At 42.0% G+C, this 20,080-nt stretch overlaps 1 protein-coding gene across 9 annotated transcripts in view; it reads right to left on the reverse strand.

The window, feature by feature from the left end:
* Window positions 1-18,168, reverse strand: part of LOC135363249 (mitotic spindle assembly checkpoint protein MAD2A-like) — a 30,484-nt gene extending 12,316 nt beyond the window's left edge. For 3 of the 9 annotated variants that reach the window (XR_010408901.1, XR_010408902.1, XR_010408900.1), the window contains exons 1-7: window positions 17,708-18,162; window positions 12,391-12,763; window positions 11,337-11,483; window positions 8,249-8,369; window positions 6,927-7,030; window positions 6,522-6,611; window positions 3,493-3,646 (exon numbers count right to left, since the gene is read on the reverse strand). Coding sequence is in view for 6 of the 9 variants with exons in the window: in XM_064583879.1 (XP_064439949.1) it covers window positions 6,081-6,217; window positions 6,522-6,611; window positions 6,927-7,030; window positions 8,249-8,369; window positions 11,337-11,483; window positions 12,391-12,463 (672 nt within the window). In the remaining 3 variants the exon portion in view is untranslated. Of the gene's footprint in view, window positions 1-441; window positions 6,218-6,521; window positions 6,612-6,926; window positions 7,031-8,248; window positions 8,370-11,336; window positions 11,484-12,390; window positions 12,764-16,245; window positions 16,382-17,707 lie in introns of those variants that run through there. The other 6 variants (XM_064583879.1, XM_064583881.1, XM_064583880.1 and 3 more) reach the window with 6 other exon arrangements.
* Between the last annotated feature and the right edge of the window lie 1,912 nt (window positions 18,169-20,080).

The raw sequence follows: 20,080 nt of genomic DNA on the forward strand, positions 1-20,080 counted from the left end.
ACCAACTTTGAAGAGGCTGAAGAAGCTACGCCCATTCCTGTGAAATCCCCGGACACCGCTACAGCTACCGGAACCCAGGCTCTGCGTAAAAGCCTCTGGCTGACACTGAGCCAACTGTATACGATTGAGAATGAAGGCACTTGGACTTTAATTTCTATGGGCTTTTGTGAGGGGATTTAGTTTGGGGGGAAGTGGAGTCATAAACAAAGAGTGTCCTAGTGTTCAAATCTGGGACATTTTCATGTGGATACAGTCTCTGTGCTCATTTCATCAAAGGCTGGTGAGCCCCTTTGGACAACATGACTGGACCTAATTAGTGATACGAAATGGAACGGCGAGTTAACTTTCAGCTTAGGGCGCTGCATGGCGTTCTACCGGACTCATGGGGCCGGAGTCTTTTGTGGGCAGAAAGCAAGATGCCCTTCAGCAGTTCCCGAAGGACTCTGTGGGGAGGAGGCGAGTTCAGGCGTGTGTGAGCGCAGCAGTAGCGGGAGCAGGCGCGGCTCCGCTAAGGGGACTGCTGCCCTGGCTCCCTTCGGAGGCTGGAGCACCATGGGCTACGACACTGCTTCGCAGCCTTCCATCATGAGTGCGCGGCCTTCTTCCCTTGTCTACATTTGCATCATCCATACAAAACACTGATCGGTTTTTCTTTAAATATTCAGAGTGGACTGTAGAATCTTCGCTCATGGTAACGTGTTAGAACATGTTATACGTTTTTCTGAATACAGACTAAAATACATAGCTACTAAAATTAAAAAAAAAATGCCCGTGAGCATGCTACCTAAAGCAACTCACAGGACGCCTGTGGAACGCACAGTGTAATACACTAAAAAGCTTAAAAAGCTGGCAAATATTCAACGAGAGGGATGCATGCTACTCCACTCTCCGGGTCTCCACTCCAATCCTGATGACAGAAGGTGGTGTTGGGCAGAGATTTGGGGCCCCTCTCTCCACGTTCTCTCTCACACCATCCCAAGCAACAGAGAAAAGACCTTTCTAAGACTTATAGGAGTTCGAGTCAAGTGCTTTCTTATTGTGCCCTTGGCGTTCAGGACGCAGGGCTTCTTGCTCCCACGTTGGAGTGGGCTTGCGCGAGGATGCCTGCAGTTGCCTGGCCATTCCCGGCTCATTTCTGGAGGTGTAGTAGCAAACCCTGTTTCTGCTTGAGATCTAAGCCTCACTCTACCCAGCTTTGCTAGGGAACCCCATGATTTGGATGATAACATACATCTCAATCGCCTTCTGTCTCCTCTTTCTCACTCGTTCAAATTCCAACACAGCATGTAGTTACAAAAACAAGTGAAAGAATGAGAGAAGAAACTGTTGATGGAAGAAGATGCATGCAGCTATCGTACAGCAAAATACTGTGTGTATATAAACATCTAATGATCGCTTGTTATGAAAAAGTGTTTTTTAAAAAATTAATGAAACTTGATACTCAAATACTGTTGAGTTCTCCTTCCCCAACTTGGGGTTAGAGTCATGTAGCAGTCTAGTCTTTTTGGCTGAGTCTGTGCACACTGGAGCAGGGGCACCCTCCTTTGTTCCCTAGTCTCTGAGAAGCAATGAGATATACTAGAAAGAATATTGGCCTTGGGGTCGGGCCTGGGGACAGATTCTGGATGTTTGAAGTTGGGCAAATTACCTAGGCTCCCTGAATCTCAGGCTTTACGTGTGTAAAATGGCAACAATAACCCTCCTAGGGTTGTTGTGAGGATTAAAGGAAATGAGTGTGAGTCAGTGAGACTGCCATTCAGAAAGAAATTCACATCCATGTCTAGGTATCCACTGGGCATGTCCATATCTAGATAGCTTTTAAAGAGGTTTGACATCTTTCCCCTGCATGGAAGTGGAGCCTGAGCGGTCGTGCTTATATTCAGAGGCCTTTTTCAGCACAGATAAAATGCCAAAACAATTAAGATTTTGATAGGATGTGTACCTTTGTGCAAACAAGCTTACATAACAAAATGGTGCAGATAAACGCAGATGACAATGGACTTTATACAAATAAATGAAATTATGTTTCTCTAGTATAAAAATAGATCAAATGGTAAGAGCACAAAAATAGGTGAAATGGTAACATAAACTGACTTGTGTAATCAGAGGGTCAACTCTTGACATTTTTCTCCCTAGGCCTTTTCTAATAGTTTTGTTGCTAAGGCTACAGTGTTTTTGCCAGATTGGAACAGCATTGTCCACTCTAATGAAGCTTAAGTAGCTTTCCCAACTAGATTTTTTTTAATAAGCATCAGTTAATACTGCTGGCTTTCAAAGCCATGTTCGTGATGAATGGAAAGATCTTTAAAGATCTGTTCTTAGAAAATGTAGCTCATAAAATTTGGAATTTAGCAGCATTTCTATTCCATAGTTATTCCAACACAAATTTTTATCACGGTTACACTGAACAAAATAACTTAAAATCTAATTTCACATATTTAATTAAAAAAAGAATAAGAAATTATTATTTACAACTTTAGCCAAAAATTAATTCCCTAAAGAGTAACTGAGGTTACTTAACGAACAATTCTTTTGACTAGTGGGTCAAGTGTCTCACAACTGCTCACAAATGCACACTTGATTTATTCTTTGCACAATATGGATAAGTTACAGGAAGTCATCTGAGGAAAGTGTAAATACAAATGCACCCAAAGAAACGTAGAGTTTTGTAAAGCGGAGTAAATGAAAACCAGTTTGCTCTGGACACTCAATTGCTAAGAGGATGTCAAAGGTAAGAGCCATTAGGAAACGGGTGAAGAAACACTCCTTTTGATGTGCTTGCTGAGGAGCCAGATGAGCTTCCTTGGTCATGGACAGAAGAGACCATCTAAACTCTAAAAAATGTAGTGCAGTTTGCATGCCCGCTGATTCCGCAATTCTACTTGTGCACTAAAGCATGAGAATTAAATTAAATAATTCATGTGAAGTGCTTAGCCAATTACAGATGCTGTATTTCCTTCCTTGGATGTCTATATTTTTGTAGCCAGAAATCCCACTGTTAATTTCCAATAAGAAAAGCTGAATATTACAGCCTTTAAAGTCAAAAGTTCACCTTAATTTGAATATTGCAGCATTAGTGACATCTGGTGGAAAATGAGTTACAATGCGGCATTATAGCTATTCTGATCTTTCCTGTCTAATAATAATATTATCACTTTCATCACATTTTCACATACCCCTTTCCCCAACTCCATGGGAGGAGTATACTTCCCTGCCCCACTGAAGTTTGGCTCAGCCCCAAGACTTGGCCAAAATCAGTGGAATGTGGGCAAAAATGTCAGTGTCAAAGTTGGAAACTAAGCTTTAAAAGTCCTGGCTAGCTATTGCCCCTTCAATGGTAGAATGAAACATGTGACCTGCAGATTTGCATGAGAATAAAACAAGCACCCCAGATAATCCACAGACTTACAGGAAAAAAAAAAAAATGCTTACGGTTATTCTATGGTTGTTTGCTATGAAGCAAAAGCCAACTAAAACATGAGATCGTTATACCTCTGTGTAAAATTCCCATCAAGGCTTGACTTCTCTGTCCAATTGATGACACTGGGAGAAGAGTCCTGAAGACCGGGTGTGGTTCAGTCCCATCTGGGGCTCTGTTTCAGACCTCGACAGGCCCAATCGGAACATGTTGTTTTCATTCCTGTACCTACGGTAAGCAAAACCGAGTCAGAGTCCAGGCCAGGCCTATCAGAGGCCTATCAGACTCTCTTGGAATCTTGGCTTCTCTGTTTAACATGGTATGGAAGTCACGCACGTTTTGTTTTTGTTTTTTTTTTTCCTTCCAAATCTTTATTTAAATTCTACTTCATTAACATGTACTGTAATATTAGTTTCAGGAGAATTTAGTGATTCATCACTTACACGTAACACCCAGTACTCATCGGTCATTCACAATTCTTGAACCTGTTGGTTTAAATAGCTCCCTCCTAAGGTGAGCTTCGGGTATAGGAAAGAAGGCAGGACAAGTTTAGTTGGAGCCATAGGCCAAAGCTTTTCCAATTGAGCTTTACCAACAAAGCTCATAGCTTTGTATTTGTATTTCTTAAATGATACATAATCTATAAGGGGGGGAAATTAGCAATGTTAGAAATCACAAATTAAAAGTGATAATATTAGGGTCATTTAATTTGGTAAATAAAAACACAAATGACAGAAATTTAAGTATTACCAATGATATATTAAGAAAGTTGCTACCAGTGAGCTTTTGTGGGGGAAGAACCACATTATTTCCGGCCACTTAGCAGAGGCATTGTGTTTCCTAAAGCAGTTACTGCTTTCTGAAAAGAATTTCAAACTTTTGTCCCAAAAGTAGTTCCAGAATTTTCAACTCTCTCCATATTTTTACTGAGCTTCCATTTCTGCTTTCTTTCTCAACCTAATGTGTCATGTTATGAAGGTTATGTACAGCCAAGAATTCAAATGTTTTAATCTTACTAGTGACCACTTTGTACTATATCTCATGTTGGAAAACCAGACTCTTGACCATACCTAATTCAAAATCATTTCCATTTCTGCATAACTACTTTTCTTATTCAGGCAAGAGTTGTGGGTGGACCTCTAAAATTAGATAGCTTCAACTCTCAAGGGAATGGGCTTTCGCAACAGCATTCACTACACCCATCATCAAATACGGGGACCTACACTTGTCTTGTAGTGAGAGAATTGCCCTTTATTCTTAACAAGCAGGCAACAGGATCAAACAGATCATTCAGGTGAAATAACAAAGACAAATACATATGTGATAAATCCGTGTAGTTACTTCTTGGAAGCTTGCCATGTATTTTCCTCTCCTTCATATCTCAAACTTCAGAAAGGCCAGGACCCTGTTTCATTCATCCCAATACTTGGCACGTTAACAGGTGTTCACTTTGTAATTTTTGAAGGAATGGATACAGGCTATGTGTTTTTACTTTATAGTGAAGATTAACGAGTTAATACATATAAAGAGCTTAGAACAGTGTCTGATACTAAGCACTTAATTATTACAAAATGAGATAAGATTTAGAACAGAGATTAGAAGAGACTTTTTAGAAGTCTGCCTTCAACTGACCTTGGCAAAATAAGGAAGACTAGGCTAGCAATAAGGCTAGGAGTATAGAAAAGTTCTACAGCCCAACATATGCTAAAATGAATTAATTCCAAATGACATGTATTATTTTATACAAAGAATGATGCTTATTTTAAGTCCACAGTTATAAGATTAAAGGGGTATAATCAAAGCTTGTCCATTAAATTGAAAGCACCTCCAGACTGACTCAAGTTTGTATTCTTAGGCCCTGGTAGGTACAAGATATTATTTGCTATACTGAATCCATCCTGCTATTTAACTGTGTTAATACCACACCAATATAAAAATATGTTAAGACAAATTAAAATATACATACTTAACTTTATTACATCATTTAAAGCTTGATTTTATAAAACATAAAAAAAATGTTTAAGTGTTCTGTATCACAGGAATTTAAACAGTGGCAATATACATAGCTTTGTAAGTTCAAGTTATATAAATTAAAATCAAATAATTGGAAATGCTTTTAATACGGAAAATATACAAATAAAATAAATGGCAAAAGGACCTAACAGGAGCAGTATTTCATTACTTACAGATTATCATTAGATAATTTCAGGATCTAAACAAAGACTCTGAATTTTCGGACTTCTTTTGCTGTATTTTATATTTAAATATCTCCCTACCTATATTCCGAATCAAGGTACTTGACCAAAAGGTTTAAGAAGGCATTTAGCTTTATGGCAAAAGCTTTCCATCTACAGTTACCACCTTTAAAGGAATTGACATTAACAATGCTGATGTAATCTGCTAGTTCCCTTCTGAACAATGTGCAATAATTTATACCAACCCTGTATAAAGTCATACGGGTACCAAAAAATGGAACAATTATGCACAGTTCAATAGAAGTATAATGTTAAGTTTTCCCCATCTAAAAATTAACCAGTGAAACAAAATGTATCAACTATAGTTGACTTGGTTTCAGGAAAACCACATCTGAGAGTTATAAGTACATCACTGTCCTTATCTTATCCTCAGTCATTGACAGGAATTTTGTAGGCCACCATGCTATTTACTTTGTGGATTGTAGTAGTAAATGAACGAAGGGACGGACTTCCTTAGAATTGGTAATAAACTGTGGTCCCGACTCTTCCCATTTTTCAGGTACAACCAAATCTTTGTCTGTATGTATCAGTAGATCAAATGAACCTAAATTGGGGATAAGATCATTAAAGTACAATTATTTTTTTCTAAAGTACAACCACCCTTCCTGTGTCTTTCACATTTGAACCATCTATAGTGTCAGAAAAGCTAGTTTACCTTGATCTCTAATCAATTATATTAACTAATTGCTTTTCCTCAATGGAAATTTTAGTACAGAAAATACTGTACTCCTTTTACTTTATGAAAAACTCAAGTTTTTTTTTTAAAGAGAAAACCACTAAAAATATTTGTAGAAAGTATACAATTAATCATGAGACAGCATGAATCTAAGCCATAGAAAAGATAATACCTTGGTTCTGTGACAGCTGTATCCCAGTGCCCAGAACAGCATCTGGCATGTAGTAGGTATTTAGGATATATCTGATGAATGAAGGAGTAACTAAGAAAACAAAGACACAATTATAGCTATAAATCTTAATTATATACATAGAAATGTGTAGAAAATAAAAATAATGACAGAAATTACATCAAAATATTCAAGAGTGAGTACTGTAGAATACTTTCATTCCTTTCCTTTTCAGCACTTGTAAATAAAATGCAAATAGCATTACTTTAGCTTTATCACAGTTTTCTCATTCATATAACATGACATTTATAATTAAGAAAAAACTTAATGAGCGCATTAATTCTTAAAGTAGTAGCTTAGTCTTTTCCACAACAAATTTAAGCCAGTGTGAAGTTGTATAATACTTACAAGAAACTTCCAATAGTGGCAGAAATGTCACCGTAGCTGTGATCTGTCTGATCACTGAACGGATTTCATCTTGGATAGCTTTCTGAGACTTTTCTCTGGGTGCACTATCAAAGAAACCAATTAATTCATTTTAAGTTTTAACAAGTTATTTGAAACACAGGTAAGATTATTTATCTGATTAAATGCTTCCAAAATCAAATAAGTAATGCATTCAAAAGGAGTTTTTTTTTAAATGAAAATAAATATATGTCCTTAAGAAACTTAGTAGGCACAATATGTATCTCTATTATTTCATTTATCCTTCCAATCATTTTTTAGGGTTGTTCTTAGTATCAGGTCATTAAATAACAGATGACTAGAAAACCTGCCAAGTACTTCAAGTCAGGAAAGCTTCAGCATGTCTTAAAATAAAGATAACAAGCAGTATCTAAAATATTGAATCGGTATAATCATTTTGGCATTTTTAGTAATGCCTAAATGTCTAATTTCCTATTGCCTCAAATAAGATGTTACTCGTGTATGGCGTTAATAATTAAACATTTTCTAAAACAGACCAAAGGCTTCAGGAGCAAACTCCATCATTTCATTATGAGAGATAGTTCAGAGTTTACAGGTAAGCATGCCTAGGACAATGCTAGAAATTAGCATATAATGATGGGCATCTCCCATCCGGATAATCTAAAAACTTCAGTTTAATGTCTAAGGAGGGGCGCCTGGGTGGCTCAGTTAGTTAAGCGACTGCCTTTGGCTCAGGTCATGATTCCCGGGTCCTGGGATTGAGCCCCACATCGGGCTCCCTGCTTGGCGGGAAGCCTGCTTCTCCCTCTCCCACTCCCCGTTTATGTTCCCTCTCTCGCATGCTCTATTAAATAAATAAATAAAATCCTAAAAAAAAAAAAAAAAGGGAATGTCTAAGAAGTCTGTAGCATTAAATGAAATACAGTAGAGCTGCACAGTAAGCTGGGAGAAAGTCTAGGATAATACTTCATGGTTAAAAGTACCTTTCTACAATTCATGAAATGGCCCACCTAGGACGGACACCATGGTAGCTTTACATATAGCATCATAAACACTAAAGTTTGAAATTTATGGATTTAGCCTAAGCGCAATTATGTTAAAAGTCCGTGATAGGCAAAATTCTTTCGTGAGCACAATTTGTGAGCCCAATCCTTCTCCACAGGAGATTAAAGATCACATCTAACATACTTAGAAACAAACTACTTTATGTGAAACTAGTTCAATATAAGTAGAACTCATCTAGTAAAAGAAAACAGTTTTGGAAAAAGATCTGTAAAAATGGAAGCAATTTACTTCATACTTACCTGTCATCTTTTGCAGTCTTGTCACACTCGATATCAAATTGCCACCTTTCAAGGACCTCACCACTTTCAATATTTGAGATGACAACCACCAGTTTCTGAACTGAACACTTGTATAACCAATCTGCAATACATAACAAGGAATCTTTTTTGTTTCACTGCATTACAAAACAACTCTCTTCCCAGGTCTCACTTTCTATCCTCAGCAAATTCCTACCGCTAGTATTTCGGAACTCTGCCAACCTGTACAGAAAACCTGCCCCACAATAACCTAGCTCCTGTTTTCAAATTCTCAGTATTTGTACCAGATATAGTACTGAGTGCTGAAGACAGAGTAGAAAACATGAAGTACACCCTAATCCAAGTAAGATGCAGGAGATGGCCATTAATCTAATCACTGCACCGATAAATATAAGATTATAATTGTGATAAACGCTATGAAGGTGCAGTATGTGACGCAATGAGAGCATAATAGAGGAAAACTGGACTCACTCAGGGAGTTCTCACTTGACTTCAGTTCTACAAATAAATTATCATTAAATATGCAAAATGATACAGAAAAGGGTACAGGTCTTAAATATTGAAAAGGGAAGAGCATCTGACCAGAGGATTGAAAGAAGGGTAATACAACTGCAGTAAAGAAAGGGGAGAATGAACAAGGTCAGTTTGTGTACGATACACAGGGGTCAGACCATGCAAGGCCATATGGGCCAAATTAAAGAAGTTACACTTCAAGAACCAGGGAAGTCATTACTGTATTTGAAGTATGGTATGATGTAATTAAATTTGTATTTCAGAACTATCCTTCTGGCTGTGATGTGGAAAGTAGAGTAGAGGTAAAGAGGGGATCTAGAGACACCAATTAATTAGCAATTCAAGCAAGAGGTAATGAAGGCTTAGAGAAGGATAAGCTGGTAGAGATGGATCAGTAGATAGATTCAAGAGATTTCATGGTTCAAACTGTTAGGATTTATTGACTACTTATGAGTAAGCAAGAAGAAAGACTGAGATAGCTCCCAACTTCCTAGTTTATATCACTAGTTGGATGGCTGATCCATTCACTGAGAAAAAGAATGCAAATGGGAGATGATGCTTAAGTTTTAAGATTTTATTTTTAAGTAATCTCCACACCCAACATGGGGCTGCAACTTCATATCTCGAGATCAAGAGTTGCATGCTCCATTGACTGAGCCAGCCAGGAGCGCCTTAAGTTTAGTTTTCAGGTATCACTGCGATAGCCAGATGAAGATATCAACGGAGCCACGAAATATATGAGCACAATTAGGAGAATTGGGTTGGATGTACAGTTGTGAGTCAACTACACCAAGGTTGTTAGTGAAGCTATGTACATGTCAGAGATCATCCTAGAGAGAGATTATAGTGAGAAGAGGGCCTCAGGACAAGCCCTGAATTAATCTTGGAAATTGGGATAGTATACTCAGGAATCTGTAGTGGTTTTTTTTCTTTTTTTAAGAGACAAAACAATTTTGTAATATTTAGGGCTTGTGGGCCACCTAGGTCTCTGTTGCATAGTCTTTAAAAAACAGCCCTTTAAAAATCTGAAAACAGGGCACCTGGGTGGCTCAGTTGGTTAAGCGACTGCCTTCGGCTCAGGTCATGATCCTGGAGTCCCGGGATCGAGTCCCGCATCGGGCTCCCTGCTCAGCAGGGAGTCTGCTTCTCCCTCTGACCCTCCCCCCTCTCATGCTCTATCTCATTCTCTCTCTCAAATAAATAAAATCTTAAAAGAAAAAAAAAAATCTGAAAACATTCTTAGTTTGCAGGCAGTACAAAAATAGCCACTTGCTAGACACGGGCTGTCGTATGTATCAACTTTTTCTTGACATATATCGATTTTTCTCAATTTAGCTCTGAAAAGGAAGAAATTGGGTAGTAACTTAAGGATTTGGGGTGGGTGGAAATTTTTTTCTTTTAAAACTGAAGAGAGATCAAAACAAAGAAATCAAAAATACCAGAGAAGAACTAGGATAAAATCCTTAAGGCTAGAGGAATGGGGATTCAGATTGAACAATTTGCCTCTAAGAAGAGCAATTCCTCCATTTTAACTAAAATAAAAGGGAGAAATTAAATAGGAAGGTCTGCATACATCCGAGGTGAAGAAATATCCTCAGTGTAGTCTTAAAGGAGACAACCCAAAAACCAGTAGCTTAGGTGGGGCTTGCTTCTCCATCAAATTAAGATGACATAGATTATTAGTTGCTTACTAATAATCTTACTTTTTAGCCCTGAATAAAAAAAAAAAAAACAATTAATCTAATTTTAAAAATAAAGCTACTTGATACAAAGAAATATATATGACTCATGAATTAAGAAAAAAAGATGACTAGTGTTTTTTGGAACTAGTTTTGGAAGATCAAATGGGGAGCTAGGGAGAAACATCCTACAACAGAAAAATTAGAAGTGGGAATCCTAAGTAGAGAAAAATATGAGGGGAAAAAGGAATAGATGGAGAACAAGTATTGATTCAATATAGTAATTTCTTGAGCTAAAGAAAAACAGTGAGTGCTCAGATAGAAAAGGCTTACTGATTAAAGGCAGGATTTTAAAAAAGACAAATGGAAATATATAAAAAATAAAACTCTACTGGGTGCTCTACTACTTAGTAGTTCTTTTCTTTAAGTTTAGTTTCCAGGTTGGATCCAATTTTATTTTCCTTTAAGTAATGATGGCTTTAAACTCTAGGCAGTTACAGAAAATGTATGTTAAAAATATACAGTGGATTTTTCTCCAATAGTGAACACCATCATAAGGACAGAAAATTCCAACTTGTTCCATCTGGCTACATGAACTGCAAAAATCATTTCTAAGGAAGTTGATGGAGACAGTTTTGTGAAGCCATATCAGATTCCTAATATCAAAATATTCAACCCACTCAAACTGCAGTATGGGAAGGGTGGACTTTCTTTCAATTTATATATTATTTGCTTCCTTCCAATTAAGAATCACTATATTTGAGGTTGTAGTGTTTTATACCTTTTTGTACAGAGCTGAAAAATGACCACCAAGATGCCAGAAAATATGGGTTCTACAAGGCCTGCAAAACTCAAAATGGTTTGCAACAATTAAATACCTTTCAGCTGTTCCACCACATCATTTAGGTATTTTATGAGTTCAGGATCAGTTGTTACAAGCAAGGTGAGTCCATATTTCTGCACTCTAGTAAAGGTTTCAGATGGATATATGCCGCGCTGATATAAAATGCTGTTGATGCCAAATGCTGGAAACAAAAGGAATGTTAAAGAAAAGTCATTATCACTTTGTAACTCTGGAAAATAAAACATATTTAGATGTGGCTACGTTTCATTAATGGCATAAAACCATAAATGCCTTAACGTGTTTGTGGGTGTTTTGCTGAAAGCAGAGTAGGTAAAAAGTGGCATTAAACATTCTTAAAACCTTGCTTCTAATTAAGAGAGAACACGATACCTGCATTTCTGTGGCAAAAAAAGAGAAAAACGCCAAACTGCATTAATCTACTGTCAAAGTAGTACTACAACTCACTGTAATCCAAGTCCCAATTCAGATTATGTGGTTAGAGGCTGTCAAAATAGGCTTTTGCATCTCAGTTAGCAACTGATTAACTGTTCTCTGCAATGCTCTCAGCAAACCTTTCCCTCTTTTTCCTCCTTTTCTCCTCACAAGTCCTGCCAGATCCTATCAGAAGGCCCAACTGTCCTGGTCCGGAATGGCGTTTCCTAACTCTAGTCCATCACCGCCAATACCAGAATCAAAGAGGGGCCGAGGGGTTGTTAAAAATATACGTGGCCCCCACCCCGGTCCTACTCCGTCTGAAGTCGCGGAGGCTGGGGGCGGGCGGAAAGTGCCTGGCTCTGTAGTTGAAAGCAACGCTGCAGGTGGAGGGGCTACATCGCGCCGCAGGCCTCAGCAGCACCTAGGCCTCAAGCTCCACCATTAGCAAGGAGCCCGGAGGCGGCGTCTGCATCCGCTTCTTCCTAGATTCTCCCGCCGGGCAGGAGGCTGGGGCAGAGAGAGCTTAATTCGCGGCCTCGCGGCCTCCCCTCCACCCCCTCCCGCTTCCCCCGCCTCCGCGGCTGAGCCCCGGGCCTACCGGGCGGCCTGGCCTCAGTTCACCCCGCCCTCCGGCCTGCGCGAGGACGACTTACAGAAGAACTCGGCCACGATTTCGGCGCTCCCGCGCAGGGTGATGCCTTGCTCCCGGGAGAGCTGCAGCGCCATGGCCAGTCCTACAGACGAAGGAGTGCGCTTCCCCCCGGCAGAGAGCGACAGCAGAGACGCCCACAGCAGTTCCCCGCCACTCGTTTCAAAAGTAACGGCGCAGCACGCCCTCGGGCCTCGGCGCAGGCGCGATGAGCCCCTAGGCCCCGCCCCGTGGGGCGGGGCCTGCAGGTCCTCTGGGCGCTTTTCGGAGCTGGCCTGTCCGCAGGCGCAGGGGGTAGGCGTGGTCGCCCAGTTCTGGGTGGTCAAGCTCCGCAGGGTCCCGGCTGGGCGTGTGTAGTTGTGGTCTACTAGACCGGCCTGAGGGAAGAAGACGCCAAAACCTGGTGTGTTTTTTTTGTTTTTTTAAAGATTTTATTTATTGGGGCGCCTGGGTGGCTCAGTCGTTGGGCGTCTGCCTTCGGCTCAGGTCGTGGTCCCAGGGTCTTGGGATCGAGCCCCGCATCGGGCTCCCTGCTCCGCGGGGGGCCTGCTTCTCCCTGTCCCACTCCCCCTGCTTGTGTTTCCTCTCTCATTGTCTCTCTCTGTCAAATAAATGGATAAAAATCTTAAAAAAAAAAAAAAAAAGAATTTATTTATTTGAGAGAGAGAGAATGAGAGAGAGCACATGAGAGGGGGGAGGGTCAGTTTCAGATATTTTAAATATTTAAATATTTAGGTGGAATTACTTTAAAAGAAAATTTTGTTGCACACCATATTCAAAATGCTAAAAATTGTACACCTTGAGGTGTTGAAAACATGATCTTATGAAAATATCAGCCATTTTCACAGATCTGGAAAAAAGCTACTGAATTGTACTATATGCCTACTTAAGTTTTTGTTAGCTAAGCAAATAGATTTATTTTGAGATCTGCAACTATGAATAATTGCCACTGCATTAATTCTACCACATTGTTAGGAATCATGACCTTGCATTGCAGACTCTAAAATGGATCTGAATTTGAAACCCTGAGAACACTAGCGATAGAAGGGCAATGGGAAACATCATTATAAGGGCTCCTACAGCTTCTTTTAGGAGGAAAGAATCTGATACACATGAGTACTTTCAGGGCACTAAAAAAGCAGCTTAAAGCTGACCATATGAACCCTGTTTATAAACAATACAAAAAGAAAAGGTCATTCCTGCATCAGAATTACCATCATAAAAAATATTATAAATAATATTAAAGTCACACTGAGTCAATAACCACAGGGTTTTATTATCTTCAACACTACTGACAGCTTAATAAAATATGCTTAACAAATCATTTGTTTGAAAATTGAAAACTATATTCCTATGTAATTACAGAAACAGTGTTTTTAAAAAGTGGATGGCAATATTTATTTTATATCCATCATCTGATTTTAATACAAATATCTTGCCAATAAAAATGTTACAGCTTTTAGAGATAAGAAAAAAATATGAAAGAAAGAAAAGAGAAAAGAAAAAAGTCTCAAACACAGGACCCAGAATGTCAACTAATTCAGCACAGTTTTGCAGTGTCAAGTAAAAAGTCTCTCATAGAAAGTTACATGGAAGTGTAAAACTTCGGTTTCTGGACTTTGATCCAAGCGGTCATAAAAACTGGTCCTCGTTAGTAACTCCTATTTCCATTATATGTCAAATATTCTCAAGCTTTTGCCTAGTACAAAACAAAGCAATAAGAAGTCAATCACGTTACCCCTACAATACTAAATGATCTGAAACATAACCCACAATGGCAGAAATGATTAGTAACTAATGAAAGGTAACATTATTTTAATATGCTGTCAAGAATAACAACAGCTGTTAAAGTGGCATTAGCACCCGGAAGCCTTCATTTGCAAAAGCATGAAGATTGGAGCCCTTAATTAACACAGTAGTATCTCAGGCGGGTAGAACTGCAAAGTTGTCTAGAATGGTGAGGGTGGGAGTTTCCGTATGTTGTAGTTTACTAGTCTCCAGTTAATTTTTATGCCAATAGATTATGTTATGAATTGTTCAACTGACACTCAAATTCACATCAACAGGCTGTGATTACTAAAAAGCATCTATGCTCCAAGCTTGTAGCTTTGAACTAGGTGCTTAGCTCTGTATTTGAAGATAGTTATAGGAAACAATGTAATATAGCAGCCGAACTGCTTTCAAGGTCAACCAAAATTCACGGGTATTTAAATGAGAATTTAGGGATGCCAGAAACCTTCATTCTGTTCAGTGACTACTACTGAGTACAGATCATTCAGTTTGGGAATAGGATAAAAAAGCATGCATGAATGTCATGCATGGAAGTAGTTCCATCAACATGCCTGTTTACCGGCACAGATGGCCAATCTAAGTGAATCCAAATTTATTTTAAATTTAAAAACATGTTAAATGTTTCTACAGAACTGTCTCATGGGGTCCTGAATCACACACAGTACTCATTTTACACTTACAGAGTGTAACAAAAAGGATAAAAGCAGAGTAACAGCTTCTAGTTAAAAGAAAAAAAAAAATCCTAGCTATAAAGTTAAAATGTCTGCAATAAGTTTTTACCACAACCATATGAATCACACTGGGTTTAGAAGTTTGGAATTTTTATAATCAACTACTGTCTAATCTCTCAATCTTAAATCTCTAGTTAATGCCACCAAATATAAGCCCAAACAGGAACCTCTGACTACACACAAGCTCTTAGGTCGTATTCTTTAAACTGACAACTTTCAGCACTTTATACTTAAGGAGGGCCTGTACTACTCTTAAATATTTTACACTTTCGTTTTCCACGTTTTACTCAACATAAACTCTTAGAAATATATAAGAATATATATACACATACATGTCATAGAAAGTGGTCAGCCTATTGTCAACATCAACTATAATATAAAAACCGTAACTAAAAAAGTCTTTATACAGAGTTTCAGATGATCTGAATTTTACACAGAAAAGTGTAACTTTGAGAAATGAGGACTGTAATCCTGTGCTACTTGGGAGAAAAAGTAATGTGAAAAGAAAATTAAATGTAACCCCTTCCATTTAACTTCCAATAAAATGTTACTTTCAAAGATTTGGCAGGCTCTGAGTGAAGTGTTCTTATGTATGACTACTTAAAAAGATCACCAAACTATCCTAAGTTTCTGTCTTTAAAGGGAGAGAAGGAAAAAAAGAAGAGGACACTGATGTTGACTTGTAAGACAAATCACTTTTTTCTTTCAACTACTAATAATCTGCCTACAGAACATCTCCAAAGAACAGCCTGACACACTGAAAAAAATCAGCCCAGCTCTCCTGCCCGCTCCCCATTCAATGGGGGCAGAAAAGTGCAAGTGCGCAAGGGTGAAAGGAAACTAGGGACAGATGGCCTCGGAGTAGCAGGTGACCTTTGAAAACTGGGGGCCCACAACAATCAATAGTTCCAGATCTAGATGGCCTTCGTGCCTCACCCCGAACTCGCAGGAAACTGTCCTTTGAAAAGAAACCACTTTTCTTTTCAGGGTTTATCCTCTGGTTGCTCCAGATTCAGATTTTGAAGGAAGACAGCCAAAGCGGGGAAAGAGGACTTTAAAAGGAGGGCGGAGTAATTAAACAGAAGAGATAAGATTTGCCCTAAGCTATCGCCTCGGTCCAAAACCCCCGAAAGGGATGAAATCGACACAAACTCGTTTAGGAGAAACTGCCTTAAAAAGAGCCCCTTCTAAAATCCCAAAGGAATACACCGTAAGAGCATAAAGGAAGACAAAAATATCAGACAGTCCATTTTCAATGAAGCATCCCTCTGCCCCCCCGCCCCCCGCTGGGCGCCCCCAAGGTAAAGTGGCAAGTGGGGGGAGGCTGAAGGGACTACCTTGTTTTGTCTCCAAAGGGCAACACAGCAAACATAGGAAGGTCCACGTGCAGACCACGCGGCCTCCGCAGACTCTGGACTCCGGGAGGCGCCGGGGGGCGACGACGTGCCCAGGGGAGGCGGTGACTCGACGCCTGCTCCCTTACCGACCCCGCCACCGGGCCGCCGCCCGCCGCAGCCCGCTCGCTCCGCGCTGCGCCGCCCCCTGGCGGGGAGCGCCCGGCAGAGCGGAGGCCGAACGCCGGCGGGGGGGAGCCCAGCGCCGGGCCTCGGCCGGCCGCTCCACCATCACCGCCTTGAGAGCGCTTTCCTGGCGGCCAAGGCAGCCCGCGCCAGCTGCCCGACGGCCGCTGCCTGGAGGCGGCGGCGGCGGCGGCGGCGGGTTCGGGACTCTTCTCCAAAGAGGCGCGTCCTGGAGGCAGTCGGAGTCCGCGTGCAGAAGCCTTTGCCCGCGCCAGCGGCTTCCCACCAACTCCTCAGGCTTCAGGGCATCCGCCCGCCTCCACTCTCCGCTCCGGCCCCTCCTTCCTCGGCTTCCACCTCAATTCCTCCCCAACTCTCCGGGAGCGTTTCCCACGCGCGCCCCAACTGCCCCCCGGGCAGCCACCTCCCAAAGGACAGGCACCCTCCGCCCCGCCCTCGGCAGCGGCCGCCCCGGCGCTTGGCTCTCGACCGGGAAGAGCTGGCCTCTGGGGTCGGCTGGGGCTGCGCGGGACCCGTCAGCGCCCCGCTGTCGGCTCCCGCCGCGCCTCCCCAGCGCCCTTTGTGTGCGCGCCGCGAACCCCTCTGCGGAGCCCTTCCAGCGGCGCCGCCTTGGGAGCAAGAGAGAGTGAAAGGAAGCGCCGGGCCAAGCAAGGGACTGGAAAGGGGCAAAAGGCGACAGCGCTTACTCCGGGAAGATTCCGGCATGTTGCTGCCTTTGGGCTCCTCGTGGTCTCGCCCCTACCCCGACTTCCCCGCCCCGCCAAGGGCCAGGGCGAGGGGGGACGGGGGAGGAGCGGAGCTGCTGGGACCGAGTTGGAAATGGTGCTTCCGGAGCCGCAGGGAAGGGGCTCAAAACTGTTTTGGTTTCGCTGAGGAGATTTAGGGGGACTGGGAGGCTAAAGAAGGGCTGGGGGAAGGCCCGTGAGCGCGGATGTATGTAAATAATCTTGCTCTCAGGGAATACCGGGGCAGCCGGGCTGTGTGTGTGTGTGGGGGGGGGGGGTCCGCATGTACATTTTTGCATTGAACTTTTTGAGCAAGTTGGATCGAATCCCACGCTTGGGCTTTTCGACTGTACTAGCCATAAAGTCGAGGTGTCTACACCCTAGCAGGACCAAAGACCTACTTCAAAAGCAAAGGGCCTGGGAACCGAGGTCGTTTAATGGTAAAGGAAGAGGAAAGTTCAGTAAGGGAGAGAGATGAGCCCCCAGGTCACTCTCAGCGCCCCGGGTGGGTCTTCCAGGGGCCCTCTTCTTACCTGGTGGCTTTCCTAACAAAGTAAGAGAAGGTAAAGTCCCAGTGATCATCCAGCCACGCTTCCACGGAATCCTGGTCCCGCTGCAGCTTCGACTCCCCGGAGCCGGGGCTGGCCCGCTCCATGATCCGCGCCCAGCGTCTGTGCAGCTGCTTTGTGCCCTTTTCCACCCCAGCTGGGGTCTCTCCCTCGGAGGAGCCGGCCTCTGCCCCGAGACCCTCCCCCTCCGCCTTGCGCCGGTCCGGCTGGCTTTTGGCGAAGCTGCTCCGGCGCCCGGCCAGCCTCTTGCCACGCCCCACCTCTCCTGGTGATCACCGCTCCCAGGTGCGGCGGCTGGGGCAGGCGCAGCAGCCGCGCGGCCTCCCCGGGGTCGGGCGGAGGCGGGGTCTCGCCGGCCGTCGGGGCCCCAGATTCCAAGGCGGCGGCGGAGGCAACTGGCGAGCTCGCCGGCAGCTACGTGGCCGCCGCTGGAAGGAGGCCGCTCGGCCGCTGGGGTGCGCTGTGGGCTGAGCGGGTTCCGGGGAGCGCGCAGAGGTGACTGGGGGTGTGTTCGCAGAGTGCCCCGCAGTACGAAAGGGAGAGTCGCGATGTGTGCGCCCATCCCAAGTCCTGAAAGCTGGAGTCAGGGGAACCTTCCACCAAAAGTAAGAGGTGCGGCTACCCTGGCGACTTTTCTCAGGTCTGAGTGAACAGTGACCGACCGGCCTCGCTTTCCTCCCCAGGGCTGGGGTCTGGAAGGCGCAGGGATCGACCTTCCTCCGAGCCCAGGCAGCCCGGGGGTGTGTGCCACGGATTTGCGGCTCCTGGTGGGTAACTTCCAACAAAGGCATTTCCGTAATTACTATGTTGTTAATAACCACAAATAATTATAAATTTGGCGTCTTTGCATCAAACATTCCCTTTTTATGACTGCAACAAGATTTTCTGGGAAAAGGAAAAGGTAAAACTGAAATAATCATCATGGTTTGTGTATGAAGTCAGAAGACAAGGGAACCTCTGTACAATTAGGTTAGAGAGCATAGACGCTACCCGCGGATAGTACAGAGCAGACTGGTTAGCCCAAGTTTTATTAGTCATTTATATTTAAATGGAATTAACACACACCCCACAAAAAAGTATCCGTTTCAAAGGGCTCAGCTTTCCTACTCTATTTTGTCCTATCCCAATCATGCTTTCCAAAAAGGAATGGGTGTCTTCCTTTTGCTTTGTTCTCATCTCCATCTCCTTGTCCCGCAATTTGCAGTTTTAATAACGGTATTTTGCAATGACCTAATTTGGGGGCAGAATGAAATACGGAGTTGTATGTTTCACAACGTGTGAACGACACCATTAGCAGTGATATACCCATAGTGATTTAGCTGACATACTTTTAACAAAGTCCTTTCAAACTATTCTTGGCAAGAATGTTAGACATTACTCATAGAATGAGTATTACTACATAGAAATGCATAATTAAATTGATAATATAAGAACTTTAAAAAATGTCTTCCAACCCGCCAATGCAATGGTTTATCCTTCCTGCATTAAATAATTGTCCTTCTATAATTATAGTTTTTCTGAAACTTCACTGATGTATGCAAGTAACCACAAACCAACAAAAAGTAAGCAAAGCAGTAGAATGTGAAATAATGTGCAATAAATTATATCAGATTTTAAAATGCGAGTTCTGTGATCCTGATGTGTGATTACAGTGCTCGTGAACTCGAGACTTTGTCCTCAGTGCTCAGTTTTTCCCTGTGGAAATCCATGCCTTTCTCCTAACAGAGGGTCAGTTATAATTTAAAACTATACTTTCCTACAAAAAATGAAGTGAATTTTTGGCTTGAATTGTTTGCTTCAGCTGGCTGCCTTGATTAAATAAACAAGCACTATCTAACTGTCCATTTTTCTCTTAACCTGAAAGGGTTAAATTATCAGAAACCAGAGAGTTTTCTGAAAAGTTACTGCAAGAAAAACAATCCGTGGATTCTGCCATTAGCGAGTCTGAATTCTGTGTGGTATACATGGCAGATTGGGGGTTCTTGTGAAGGCTGGTTACTTGAAGTGAGCATATCACAGTGGTTTGGGGGATGAGTTATTTCAAACTGTTCTAGTCTCCAGAGATCTCAGATACAATTTGTAACAAATCTCTGTAACTTTAAAGTTCTTAAAGGTGACCTCACCCTGACCTCTTGTTTCCCAGCTCCATTTTATTTTTTATCCCTATCTGATAGATTTTTTAATGTTTTAACTTACTGGTATGGATTGCCCTAAGCATCCCCAATCTTGTTTTAGAATGAGTTGAAGATTGAGTAAATAATAAACATTATCAGGAAATAACTTTAAAAATGCTGTTAATGCTATTTACAACAAACAAATGCACAATGGAGGCCTAAC

The sequence above is a fragment of the Mirounga angustirostris genome, unplaced genomic scaffold (assembly GCF_029215605.1).
Source record: "Mirounga angustirostris isolate CCGP_5_RB_7025 unplaced genomic scaffold, mMirAng1.0.hap1 SCAF_80, whole genome shotgun sequence".
Lineage (NCBI taxonomy): Eukaryota > Metazoa > Chordata > Mammalia > Carnivora > Phocidae > Mirounga > Mirounga angustirostris.